Source organism: Tachypleus tridentatus, chromosome 7, assembly GCF_004210375.1.
Source record: "Tachypleus tridentatus isolate NWPU-2018 chromosome 7, ASM421037v1, whole genome shotgun sequence".
NCBI classification, from domain to species: Eukaryota; Metazoa; Arthropoda; class Merostomata; order Xiphosura; family Limulidae; genus Tachypleus; species Tachypleus tridentatus.
In genome coordinates, this window is record NC_134831.1 from 157,588,852 (window position 1) to 157,603,087 (window position 14,236).

A 14,236-nucleotide genomic window follows, 5' to 3' on the forward strand; every position below is an offset into this window, starting at 1 on the left:
TCTACAACAGTATACTTCACTACTTTGTTTGTAATTAATCACAAAGCTACACAATGAGTTAACTGTGCTTTGCCACCACGGGTATCGAAACAAGCTTTGTAGCAGTGTGAGTCTGAAGACATTCCAACGTGCCACTGAGGGACGTATTTCACTACATTTAATACGAGTTATTTTGTGAAAGAACAGATAGAAATTCATATACATTAAGAAAACATTCTATAAAAATTGCTACAAACTTTAAAGCACCATTAAGATCCTTTCTATAAAACGAATCCTTACGTTGAGTAGTTTTGAACGTAGTGAGTGAGTTGATTGGTGAGAGAATTAAGTATATCTTATTATTATTTTATGGCCAACACTTTCTACTTATTTTCATGATATTCTACCTCAATGGTTGTTTGTTTGTTTAGTGCAAAACCACAATGAGCTATCTGCTGTGTTCACTACAATGAAAAGCAGTGATTTTTTAGTTCTTTGTTCAGAAATATCAGATATCAAGGTCGTTCAGTTTGTAAAGTTTATTACTGAAAAATAAAAAATATGACATAAAGAAACATCTTTTTCACTACTGAGTGATGATCCTTAGTTGGATCGTGTCGTTACGTAAGTATGGGTTATATGTACTTTCAAGATCAGCGTGGCTGATCAGAGTCGGGAAACCCCATCCTTTATTATTCTTCTCAAAATGACGATTAAAACAATCTGGACATTTATCATAAATTTCTTTGGCATCGAAGGTTAATGACCAGTGATTATTGTTACCTGTTTGATCCAGCACGCTGAACGTAACCTGCATAAGAGTAGATAAATATTTAAATCAAACAGTTTATGCACTCTTTGTATTATGAGTGAACTTTAAGCTAATTTAATCTAATTTATATGTGTGTTCATTGGTTGTACTAACTCCGATTACGTGGCATGTAATTTTCTATGATAGTATAATGTTTATTTGTTACTAAGCGTAAGATCACACAATGGGCTATCTTTGCTGTGTCTACAACGGATATTGAATCTTGTTTTTTAACGTTATGGTTCATCAAACTTGCCGCTGAGTCTTTCCGAACTTGATAGATTAAGCCTATGTTCTGATCTTGTCGTATTTAGTATAATAATTCTCTAAAGAAAATGTTATTTATATCAAAGTGATACAAAATACCAATGAATTAAGTTTAAAAGTTTATATGATAGGATAATATTTGATTGTTGCTAAATAGAAGTTATAACACAATGGTCTATAGTGCTGTGCCTATAACGGGTTTCAAATTCCGTTTTTTTAATGTGAGGGATCATCAGACTTTCCTCTGAACCACTGGGTACGTGGTAGGTTAAGCCTGGATTCTGATCTTATTGTATTTAATATCATAATTATCTAAAAAAAAAACGTTATTCATTTCACACTAACTCGAATGAATGAAACGTTAATCTTCACATAAGAGCGTTAGAACACTTACGTACACACCTACGAAATGTGTGACGTCATCATCTGTGCTTCCGTTTGTGTCTTTCTAATAGATAAGCGGCTTTTTTGGTTGTGTGTAATTTCCACAGATACATTATCAATATTTAAGATAATGTCGTATTCATGTTTCCACAAGTAAATCAATATACAGATACTTTCCTATATATTGAATCAAGTTTTTTACACGTACTTTCATGGTCAGTTAATTTAACCTATTAAATAATTATTTTAAGTGGAAACAAGTAATTTATTTTTAAAGTTTTATATTGATATTTAATGTTTTCTTCATTAATTATTAAAGTTATTATTTATTCTAATGCAAACAAAATCTTTACATACCTTTAACTTATAACAATATTCAAATATATATGGAGATATTATAGTACAACACTTTTGTGTCCGATACGTGTTGTTTCTATATATTAGTTTATTTACGCATTTAGCAACACATCAGAAGATATTATATACACACTCTTATTTTTTACGAGATGAATGGGTAAAAAAGGGTAGGGTGCTTAGAAGGAGAAATGATAGACTTTGTTATCAACTATTAAATCCACAAGAAAGAAAAATTCCAATCAACAATGGTCACTACCGACTCTTGGGCTAATGTTTTTTTTAAACTGAATACCAGGGTTTGACAGTCACCACTGTAAAATTCACTCAAGGCCTCAAAGTGCAGAAGCGATTTTTGTTTTGTAATTATTTGCTTTGGCGTTGAACACCAGAATAGACCTCATGTACGACACCTCAGCTAATGAGCCACGGTACCATGTATATTCGAGACTGATGGAGGAAATAAAGACTAAAACTGTTTCATAAACAAGGTTTTCCTTCAGGAATCATTGACTAGTGGTAATATAACAGCGCATGCTTCAAAACGGTTTCTTTCTAAAACTAAAGGCACTATCTTCTTCAACATATCCTTGAAGTCTGATTATATTAAGGATGATCTAACTTCAGCTAAATAATTCATAGCTCAGAAGGTCAGCCAATGACTAACTAATTGCTGTCTGAAAAAAAGTCATTATAAAGGTAATGGGTTAATATATAACAGAATGATCTACACATTTTCTCAACTTCCATATAAATTTCTTTTTTTACTGTACACTTAAAATAGAGTAGAATGAGCTAAAGAGCTGACTGACCCCCTTTTCGGTTATCAAGCCATATTTTTAGCATTGTAAACCCTCTGACTTACTGCTTAGCCATACGGAACAAAACTTACAGAAAATATTATATGCGCTCTATCCAACATAAAGAATTTAATCCCGGAATTTAGAGTTGTAATCCATAAACTTGCTACTATTCTACTGAGAAGGATAAAAGTGGGGAGGAATCAAAATAAAAATTAGAAAATTGATTTATTTGGTTTATTAAACCTATTAACTTAAAGACATATTATACTAACCCTCTTACTGAAGGGCCAAGATAAATTGTTGTCATATTCCCCTGGTTGTAATAACATGAATATACCCAAGTAGTTTCGGTCTTGGAAACTCTTTAAAAACAAAACCAGTGATATTCTGTAACCATACGTGCTTTCGTAAAATTCTTCACTTCTAATTAGTTCGTAGTTAGCTTTCACACTCCAATAATTTCGTATTGTCCAAACTGTTGCGCTCTGGTATAAGTCAGATTTCTAACAAAAAGAAATGTAAATTATAGTGAAAACAACATTTCTTTAAATTGTTTAGTGGAAATATTTCTAACAAACTAATGGAATTAACTAGAATGAAAATAACATTCATTTAAATTGTTGAGTAAAAATATTAGTTACTTAACCTTTAAACACTTACACTTAAAAATTAATTTCGGAAGTTTAGATTAAATAATAATGTCCATATAAGACTGTTGCCATTTATTCTAACGAATTTACATTAAAATTTTAATTCGCCTACCTTTTTGTGATATTTACATATTTTTATCCTCTCTTGTTTCATTCACTGACTTGTAAATAACATCAAATTAAAAGGTCACATACGATAAAAATCTCATTTAAAAGGCTGTAAAATAAAGAAGATTTAGCAACATTTTTAGATTTTTTAAACTTGTATTTAGAAAGGTTGTGACTATGTTCAAGCTTTCGTTGTTCTGGTTGTTAGTTTCTATTTCTTATTCAAATAAATGTATTAAGAGAAGAGTTTGTCTCATCATACTTAAATAAATTGTATTGTTTGATCTCTTTTCGTCTTTTTCTGTTTGATCGTTTAGACACTACCTGTAGATTAATGTTTCCAGAAAGAAGTGGTGAAGTATTGCTTTCCTGGACTTCAAATTCCACATTATTTGGTCCTCCTTGCCTTTCTATCATTGGCAATCCACTGTAAAAACATGTTTTCGTTATATAAATAATTCAAAAAATGTTTTAACTTGTTCAAATCACAGACTTATTTAGCAAGCTCTCTGTAGATCTATACATAAATGTTCACACCCACGCAGTCATATATGTGTATGTACGTTACAAAAATTGCACCTAATATTAATGCAAACAAACACCTTTGTTAACATTTGCTATCATATTTCGTTTGATGATTTTATTTATCAAAATATCGTATTAATTTATGTAGTAATGTTGGCCTTTTTGAAAATTGTCTATTCCTAGTCTAAAGTCATTAGATACATTTAATATAATGCTATCATTAAAGCTGTTACTTAAATTGTAAAGATGATCTAGTGCTATCCTTATTAATACCACGTTCATTGTATTGTTTGCGTAATATTGTCTTTAAATCAATAATACTGAAATCACCTTGTTAGTACCTGATTAGATCTACTATTGTTTTTCTGTAAAACTATATTTGATGTTCTGCACTACGGCCAGCTGCATCATAGAAACAATGAATAGAATACGTAACATTCGTGTTGTCTAAGAAACAATGTACCTAACACATAACAAAGTGAGAACAGTAAAATATATTGTTAATCTATAAAAATTGAATGTTGCACTTACAGGGATATGGGAGAGAGAGCCAAGAGCCACAGTTTTAAGGCTAGCATTCTTAATGAAATGACGTTTGTCCTCAGTTGTTGCTTTCTTCCTTATTATCTCTCCTTTTCTCACTTCTTTTATAGTCCTTAGATGGTAGTTCACGGAATTTCTTGATGTTATAAGTAAGTCGGTGATAACTCGTGACTATTGTTTTGTTATCAGTGTAATTTGTTATCCAAATCATACACAACGGAAAAAACCAAAAAACATATTAATTAAACTTTGTTCTTAGTTACCTATAAGAATGGCTCACCAGAAGGCAGGATGCTGTCAGACATAAAACACTAATTGATCTGAATTTGCAAAATCACATTTTAGGATCCGGAAATGATCATAGGTCTTTTTTACAAGCATTATGTTTTACCTCAAAGAAATCAGTCCTAAATATAAAAAGCAATAAAAATTAAATTGCAGTGCATTTATGGATGACTTCAGCAAAAAGTAACTAATCTAACATATGAAAATGAGGCTAGCAAAAATGTCTTTCTACAGTAAACGAGAATCTGCAATCGGTTGGTTGCTCGATTTAGAGCAAACCACATTTGGCTGTCTGCTATATCCACCACAGGGAATCTAATCTTGGATATTAGAATTCCAAGTTCGTAAATTTACCGCTGTTCTACCAGATTACATGTAATCAGATGAAACAAGTATGTTGTGGTTTTCAACGCTACAGTCGTGAAAGAAAAAAATACATGCTGTTTTAACTTTGGAAGAAATAGTACTCTATTGTTTTGACTTAATTTCATAGTATTTTATGGTGTTTTACTTTGTTTTTAAATTTGACAATACTTGTTTTTGAATCATTTGAAAGTAAACTTATTAGAAAAAACGCGGAATAACTGACTAAGAGTATGATAAGTATATTTACCATTTTCTTTTGTATAGGAGACGGAATATTACATAATAATTAACTTGATAACTGGACTTTAATTTAGGAGTTGGAATTTTAATATTAGAATTAACTTGATAATTGTATTGTGCTTTTCACTAACTTTATTGTATGGTAATCAAGTTATATACATAAACATTGAAAAATAATTATCACTGACTTTTTATGTAAATTTATAGAACATTTACTATCAGTAAATAATGGTTTGTTTATTTCAGAACAAAGTCGCATTGCGTGATGTTGATAGAAAGTTAAAGAATAAATCTTATTTTCAATTATTATTTGAATCTTAGTCACATCTTTGTAAACCAGAAGCCAACAAAAATCCGGTAATGCATTTCGAAAATTATCGTAAAGTTGTGAGAATCTTTATTATTTCGTACACAATCGTGATTTAGTGTGTTTATTAACATATATAAAAATAAGTTACCTTGCACGAAAAAATATTTTAAAATATTATATATTATATATTTACTTTATTTTTCTGTACAAAATTATCATTGAAGAATTATTCATGCTGTATAAAAAATTAAAGTCCGTTTTTGTAACTGATATGTGTGGTTAAGTACATATATTTCTTGATGCGCCTTTTTGACTAATGTGCGTCTTTATGTATATACCTGTCTAACCCGGAAACCGCGTTGGGCGGAAACCTATGCAAGCCAGAAATATCAAAATTTTGCAGCATTATCTTAAGAATTTTCATACAAAAGGCTATCTCTATGGCGAAACCTGCGTAATGTGTACGGTAAAACATCTTTCAACTATTAGCAAGTATTATTAACAAGTACCTCAACTATTAACAAGTAAGATTAAAACCTGAGTAAGGCGGAAAAATGTTTTTGATTAAATATTAATTTCTTATTTAATTAATAATTTGTTTAAATATTAATAAATTCTCTGATATTTTGTCACAGTAAGTATTGGTTAAATATGTTCTGTTTTTTTTCTGCCGTCATTATTTTTTAAGTTAAATTAGATTCATGATTTGTAGAAATATATTTGTCTTTAAGTGCAAAATTCTACTCTTTAAATAATTCTCACGAAAAAAGTAAATTCCTATCTTCTCTAATTTTAAAATTTAGGGAAATTTTACCATGGGTAATAGATAAAAGAGAAAATCCGCGCTGTTTCAAAAATTTAAGGACAAATCAACTTCCTATGGAATGGAAAGCGAATAATAAAGTGTGGATGACAAGTGCTATATTCGAGGAATTTTTGAACAAATTAAACAAAAGAATGGAACAAGACAATAGGAACATTCTACTTTTCCTAGATAATGCAACTTGTCACCTAAAAGTTCAACTTTCAAATGTTTGTTTAGTCTTTCTACCTCCATGTACAACATTAGTTATACAGCCACTAGATAACGGAATTATACAGTGTATAAAACTGAAATGCGGAAAATTGATGCTTCAGCATATTATTGCAAACAAGGACGACTGTAAGTGTTTTAACAGAAATTGATGAAATTGATTTAAAATCTATAATAAAATCACAAGATGGTAACAGTGTGAGAGATTCAGAAGATGAACGTAATGGAAAATATAGTGAGGAAGTAGAAATTCCTACTTTATCGCAAGTGTTAATTTATATTAACGCTATCAAATTGTATGCAAAAATGAAGGGGGAAAATGAACTTCATGAAAAGGCCGTAGAATTGGCGTTCGCTATTAACTGCATGAGAAAACCCATTAAAAAAACAAAACAGATTTTGTGTACTTATGTATATTTTGAATGCCTATTTTTGTTTTTATTCTAATAAATAGCATAAATAGTATAATAACTTTATTCACAAACGTCTTACTTTCCTTTGGTCAAGTAAGTATAACGTTCCGCTCAAAAATTATATATAATTAAGGAAATGCATGTTCACTGTGCCTAAGCCGGAACTTTTACTCGGTCCCGTGCGATTCCGCCTTAGACAGGTTTTATTGTATATATTTCTTAGTAGGTTTTATAACCAATGTGTGTGTTTATGTACATAAATTTCTCATTCGGCTTTATAACGAAGGTGCGCATTCGTGTTTATATGGGTTTTATAGCCAAGTGTTCTATACATTACCAATTACTGTGGCCTGTTTAAAATTAACAGAAAAGTAATTTGAAACTACCACTTTAATAACTAGGAAATCATATAATTATCTTTTTTAAACGTTTTATTCAGTATGTAAAGAAAGAAGTTTGTTTGTTTTGGAATTTCGCACAAAGTTACTCGAGGGGTATCTGCGCTAGCCGTCCCTAATTTAGCAGTGTAAGACTAGAGGGAAGGCAGCTAGTCATAACCACCCACCGCCAACTCTTGGGCTACTCTTTTACCAATGAATAGTGGTATTGACCGTCACATTATAACCCCCCCCACGGCTGAAAAAGTGAGCATGTTTGGCGCGACCGGGAGTCGAACGCCTTAACTCGCTTGGCCATGCCGGGCCTTGTAAAGGAAGATCTTTACTTTCTTGTTAACTTTTGAGAGCAAAACTATTCATTTTCATAATATAAAAAAATGTTACTAAACGACATAATCGATGGTTTTTTTTGGAATCTCGCGCAACGCTACACGAGGGCTACCTGCGATAGACGTCTCTAATTTAGAAGTGTAAGACTAGAGGGAAGGCATATAGTAATCACCACCCACCGCCAACTCTTAGGCTACTCTTTTCCCAATGAATAGAGGAATTGACCGTCACGTTATAATGTCCCCACGGCTGAACATGTTTGGTGTGAAGGGGATTCTAACCCGCAACCCTCAGATTGTGAACAAAGCGCCCTAATTACCTGACCATGCCGGGCTACGTGATCAATCCAGTAAACTCGTGTTTTGAAATATGTTATTATCTTGTTTGGTAATAATCTGTTAGAACAATAAAATAATTTTACGTTTTCTAAGAAGAACGCCAACCCTAGTTTACAGTAACTGGCGTTGTAATGCACCTTTTCGTTCCCACACTTCTAGTACTTTTATTATCGTTGTTGTTGGTAGTTTTGTTGTCTAGTGCAAATTTACACAACGTACCATCTGTGTTCTGCGGGTTTTAGCGTTATCAATTCACAGACTTATCGATGATCAACTGGGGTACAGTATTTGCAAATAATTTTCAAACATATTGTTATGATTTATAAATAATACGTAAATGTCGCTGTGAAATATACACAAAAATGTTCCGCTCTGTGTTCTCTATTATAAAACTACTCGGTTTTATTTTTGTACTAAAAATGCTTGCTTATCTTACTAGCCAATTACCTATTTCAAGTAAGGTAAATAAAAGGCGGATGTAGATATTTTGTACAACAACATATTAAAAGCTTATCAAAGTTTCTAAAACGTCTAAAGTCATAGAATGACATTATACGTTTATTAATTGACAGTAATAATTGCAGTAATATTTGTTTGTTTGTTTTGTTTATGGAATTTCGCACAAAGCTACTCGAGGGCAACCTGTGCTAGCAGTCCCTAATTTAGCAGTGTAAGACTAGAGGGAAGGCAGCTAGTCATCACCACCCACCGCCAACTCTTGGGCTACTCTTTTACCAACGAATAGTGGGATTGACTGTCACATTATATGTCCCCATGGCCGAAAGGGCGAGCATGTTTGGAGCGAGGGGGATGCGAACCCGCGACCCTCATATTACAAGTCGCACGCCTTAACACGCTTGGCCATGTCGGGCCCCACACTCAAGATGATACAGTAAACCAAATAAAGAACGTTCTCTAATATATTGAGATTAGTGAGAATAATGCAGTGAAAAAGATTAAGAACGTTGTCTGTCGCATTAAAATTAATCAAGATGAAGCAATAGACCACATTTTGAATGTTCTCCATCTTATTAAAATTACTCGATACGATACAGTGAACCATATTAAGAATGTTCTTGATCGTATTAAAATTACTCGATACGACACAGTGAACCATATTAAGAATGTTCTTCATCGTATTAAAATTACTCAATACGGTGCAGTGAAGCAGAATAAAAACGTTTTCTAAAGTATTAACATTACTTAAGATGATGAAGTGAATAAAACCAGGAACGTTCTCTACCATATTGAAATTAATCATGATAATACAGTGAAGCGGATTAATAACGTTCTCTATGGCATTGAAATTAGTCAAAATGATACACTAAATCAAACTAAGAACGTTCTCTATAATATTAATATTCCTCAAGATTATGCAGTGAACTAAGCTAAGAAAGTTCTTTAACGTAATAAATTACCTAACATGCTACAGTGAAACAAACTAATACCTTTTTCCGTCATTTTAAAATTACTGAAGATGATACAATAAACCAGATTAAGAAAATTTTCTATCGTATTAAATTTACTCAATATAGTAGAGTGAACCAGATTAAGAACGTTGTCTATCATATTGAAATTACTCAAGATGATACAATGAGCAAAACTAAGAAAGTTCTTTACGGCATTGAAATTACTCAACTGGGTAGAGTGAACCACACTAAGAACGTTCTTTATCGTATTAAAATTATTCACAATTATACTGTGAACCCCATTAAAAATGTCCTATATCATATTTAAATTAGCCAAGATTCTACTGTGAACCATATTAAGAATGTTCTCTATCTTCTTAAATTACTAAAGATGACAAAATGAACGAGATTAAAAACATTTTTATCATATTAAAATTACTCAAAATAATACAGTGAATGAAACAAGAACGTTCTCTATTGTACTGAAATTACTTAAGATGATACAGTGAACCAGTTCTCCATCATATTAAAATTACTAAATATAATACAAGAAACCAGATTATTGAAGTTAGTTAGAATGATACAGTGAACCAGATAATAATTTTATCTATCGTACTGAATTACTAAAGATGATTCAGTGATACAAACACGAAACTAAGAAGTTCTATATCGTATTAAAATAACTCAAGATGATATAGCAAACGAAACTAAGAAGGTTCTCTATTGTATTGAAGATAGTTAAGATGATACAGTGAGGCAAACTAATAAAGTTTTCTCTCGTATTAAAACTTCTCACGATGAGAAAGTTACGTTATAAAAAACATGAATAGAACGTGGTATTTTTATTCTGTAAGACATACAGTAATTCACTTTGAAACTGAATTTCAGCCACAAGTAGTCAAAATTATGTTGTTGATTTACATTTGACCAGTGAAAATGATCCGTAAGATTAAAAGAAATGTGTTAATAGTTCTATAGGAAATTCATGTTGAAGCAATAAATGTCGATAAAATATCAATTAAGTATAAAAACAGTAATAACATCACAGAATTAATAGAAAATTTCATAACATCGCTCTCTGGGGTTTTATTGAGATTTCAATTTTTGTCGCTAGTCGGTGCTGCTGATATAACTGGATCCCAATTTTAGATTTGTAGCTAAAATCAGAAGTAATTTGTCTGTCAAATAAAACTGTAGGAATATTTTGTTATTGTTGTTTGTTTGTTTGTAATTTCTCCGCAAATATGGAATAAGTTTGTTTCGAAGGAGATGACTGTCGTTATCGTGTAAATGCCTAGCTACACAACGGACTCTATGCACTCTGTCCACCGCTTGGAATAGAAATCCGGCTTTTTGCATTAGAAGACTGTAAACAACGAGACTCGATGAATTAGCCAGTTAAAATATTTATATTGTAGTTCAATTTCCTTAACACCCTGTTAGATGAAACTTAGATAGCATAGAAACGTTGAAAGACGAAACCATTCCATAAAATTAATAGAAGCCTGAACTAAAAAATAAAAAAGAGGTTCAGTTTTAGTTTGGCGTTTCTGGTTTAAAAGAAACGTTTTAATTTCGATGTTGAGTTCAAAAAAACTATGTCAAGGTGGTCGTTATATCAGGTATCAAAGTTTCCTTCTTTATTTTTGAAGAAAAACGTAAATTTTACTATCAAACAGTTTATCGTATCGTTGTCATTTTGCATTAGGTTTTAGTTTTGTTTTCCTTGTCAAGCATATCAAATGTTGATTTAAAAGTATTTTTTTGTAATTCTTAACACGTCTAATATTCAGTGAAACATGTCGAAACTTAACCTCCGCCATTCATCATTCAGAAAAAAAGGCAGAAGCAGTATAAAATGTGAAAACACGTTTTTTATATAACAAAGAAATCAGATTCAAACCGTGAGAGGTATCCTGTTCTGTGGCCTCCAGTATGATGAAAACTCTAACCATTTGTAAGAATAGTTCTTGACCGTGAGTTTTTTACACATTAACATTAAAGCAAAACGTTCACTATTGTTGTTGACGTTACTTAAAATAGGAACAACGACAACGTCTAATCTCTGGATCCGTTGTGTTTTCTTAGTCCAAAGCTATAAAATAGTTTCTTTTTTTACACTCTGTCCATCGCGGAGGATCAAACCCCGTATTCTGTCATTGTAATTTTGTAAATTTACTTCTGATCAACGCGACGAACGTTAATTCATCTACTCTTTCATACCGTCTCCCAACTATTTTCATATGTACCCTTGTCGGAATTTATGTAAATTCATTATTAATGAAAGGTTATCTTGGGACACAAGAAATTGCTTCCCTTATATATAATTGTAAAAAACGCAAATATACCCATAAAAACTTCAAACACAAAATTTGAATATGAGAAGTTGCATGTATCTTCGCATGGATGTAATAAACCTCCATATCAAAGTTGTTGACAGTGTATCCAGAGAAAGTGAGGTATTGGTGAAACACCTCCCATAAAAACTGCAAAATGCAAAACTGGAAATGTTCGTGTATCTTACTATAGACTTAGTGAACCTCCATACCAGATTTGATGAAGATACTTCCATACCTTGCGAAGTGGTTAGGTGGACATACAGCAGATAACAGACAGTACTACTGCATTTATATAAATACGTATTATGATTATAATGGATTTTGATATTTATGTTTATTTCAGTTTAATAAATGTTTCGAAATGCGCGTACCTTATACTGTTAAATTTGTATTGCAAGATTCCCACCTGTTCTCCTATGTTTATTTCAGTTTAATAAATGTTTCGAAATGCGCGTACCTTATACTGTTAAATTTGTATTGCAAGATTCCCACCTGTTCTCCTACGAAAATACCAGTATTGTTGGGCCAACTGAATTTTCGAGCATCTCGCCTGATGAGTATATAAGTTAGCCGTCACAGTAAGCTAAGAGACAGAATAATATTGTTGGGTTGCTACAGTTATTATACCATAAATCTCGGAAGCTGTAATTGTCATCAACAATTATTAATCGAAAGACTACATATGTTTAGCCAGGTAGATTTAGAACATTACGAACTGTTTAACTTCAAAGAATTAACTTCCAACGTTAGTATTTTCACAAGGACATTGTATGACTTCAGTTTTGAGAAATCTGTGTGAGACTGCAGAGGAAAATAACTAGCTAGCATTCCCGCCAAATGCAGTGTGCCTGTATTTCAACGTCAAATTACTTTGCTTTCCGTGAACCATCGATAAAAAGATTCGGTTCCAGACAAGAAATAAAACTCAGTATTGTCTTTAAGGTTGTAAAGCTGTTGTATATAAATCTTTATTTATTAAAACTATTTCTAATAATTTATACTATAATTTGTTTTGTTATTAGCATATTAAAATATTTTTGTGTTAAGAAAGAAAAGAGTGTGTATCAATATTGTTGGGAAAGAACAAAAAATTTGATACGTGTTGACATTCAATTAACTTCTAAACTCAAATTAAAACTCCCGGCTATTTGAAATTGTAATAAGTAACGTGCGTAACATAGTAAGTCGGAAACTCGTCCGAGATAATACTGTAATACATGATTAATACTCGAAAACAGCTAATGGCCAAAAACAAAATGCAATATGAATTTCGTCAAATGACCAAACCCTGAAATTAACTACTATAGTAGGGATTTCTACATTTGAAGTGGTTTTAACGCGATGTGATAATTTCGTAACGACCAAAATGCAAATAATAACATTATAAAAATCACACTTCGGGTTCTTAATTTCAGTCATAGGTTTTTTTGCACCATCAACATCTCAGTGTTTTGGTTTAGTTATGTTTTTCTTCATTGACCATCCTTAATGTTTTGTTCTACGGATCCATTAGCCTACCACTGGAGTTCAAAAATCTGTTTCAGAAATATCTTTTATAAATCTTTCTCCCAATTGTCCAGCGTTAATTTTTTAGACTTGTTGTTTGTTTTTGAATTTTGCGCAAAGCCACTCGAGACCCATCTGCGCTAGCCATCCCTAATTTAGCAGTGTAAGACTATAGGGAAGGTACTAGCTGCCTTCACTTCAGTGTTTTCATGTTTGGTGCGACCGGGATTCGAACCCGCAACCCTAGGATTACGAGTCAAACGCCTTAACACGCTTGATCATGCCGGGCCCTTTTCAGACTCACAATGTTGAATTCGGAAGTTGAATTCTACACGGTGTATAGAACCCATATAGGCTATTTGCGGTTTTGCGCTTAAACACTTACAATGACAACAATTTAACAAACTGTTGTCACATCGTTTGATATTTTACAAATAAAATATGCTTTGTGAATTAATAAATTTTGACTTGCTAATCTGTCATTAATTGGCAGTATTGTAGCAAAATAACAAAAAAAAACTATATTAGGCTGTCATTCACTCAAGTTTTGATTTTCAAAGAAAACATATAAACTTCACTTAGACAATTAAAATACTTTGGTTTTCATTAAAGGTGTCAGCAAAATAAAGTGAGGATACTTTTAAAGACATTCAAAACTGATGAATCACCTAGGTAACATTCAGAGCGAAGAATGAAACTGTTAAGTGCACATGTTGCTCACATAGCTGCCGTAAGAGGGCAACATTAACACAAGCAATGAACAGCGGCACAGTTTTAACAACTAACTCTGTGCAATATTTTCCCACCGAAAATAGGCCCGGCATGGCCAGGTGGGTTAAGGCGTT

The 14,236-nt window shown here is 32.1% G+C and overlaps 1 protein-coding gene across 1 annotated transcript; it reads right to left on the reverse strand.

Annotated features, from left to right (window-relative positions):
- Positions 1 to 503: 503 nt before the first annotated feature.
- On the reverse strand, positions 504 to 4,572 carry LOC143256995 (TNF receptor-associated factor 5-like). Its single transcript, XM_076515022.1, has 4 exons — positions 4,413 to 4,572; positions 3,681 to 3,783; positions 2,871 to 3,101; positions 504 to 790 (listed from the first exon to the last, which is right to left on the reverse strand). The coding sequence occupies exons 1-4, from the start codon at positions 4,457 to 4,459 to the stop codon at positions 566 to 568; spliced, it is 606 nt and encodes a 201-aa protein (XP_076371137.1). The 5' UTR covers positions 4,460 to 4,572; the 3' UTR covers positions 504 to 565.
- Between the last annotated feature and the right edge of the window lie 9,664 nt (positions 4,573 to 14,236).

What these genes read in the sequence shown, in the direction of transcription:
- LOC143256995 (XM_076515022.1), bottom strand. Translation starts at nt 4,459, where the DNA reads ATGCTAGCCTTAAAACTGTGGCTCTTGGCTCTCTCTCCCATATCCCT. An exon ending in GCTCTCTCTCCCATATCCCT is followed by an intron (nt 3,784 to 4,412) that starts GTAAGTGCAACA and finishes ATGTTTTTACAG; the next exon opens with TGGATTGCCAATGATAGAAA. An exon ending in CTTGGCCCTTCAGTAAGAGG is followed by an intron (nt 791 to 2,870) that starts GTTAGTATAATA and finishes ACTCTTATGCAG; the next exon opens with GTTACGTTCAGCGTGCTGGA.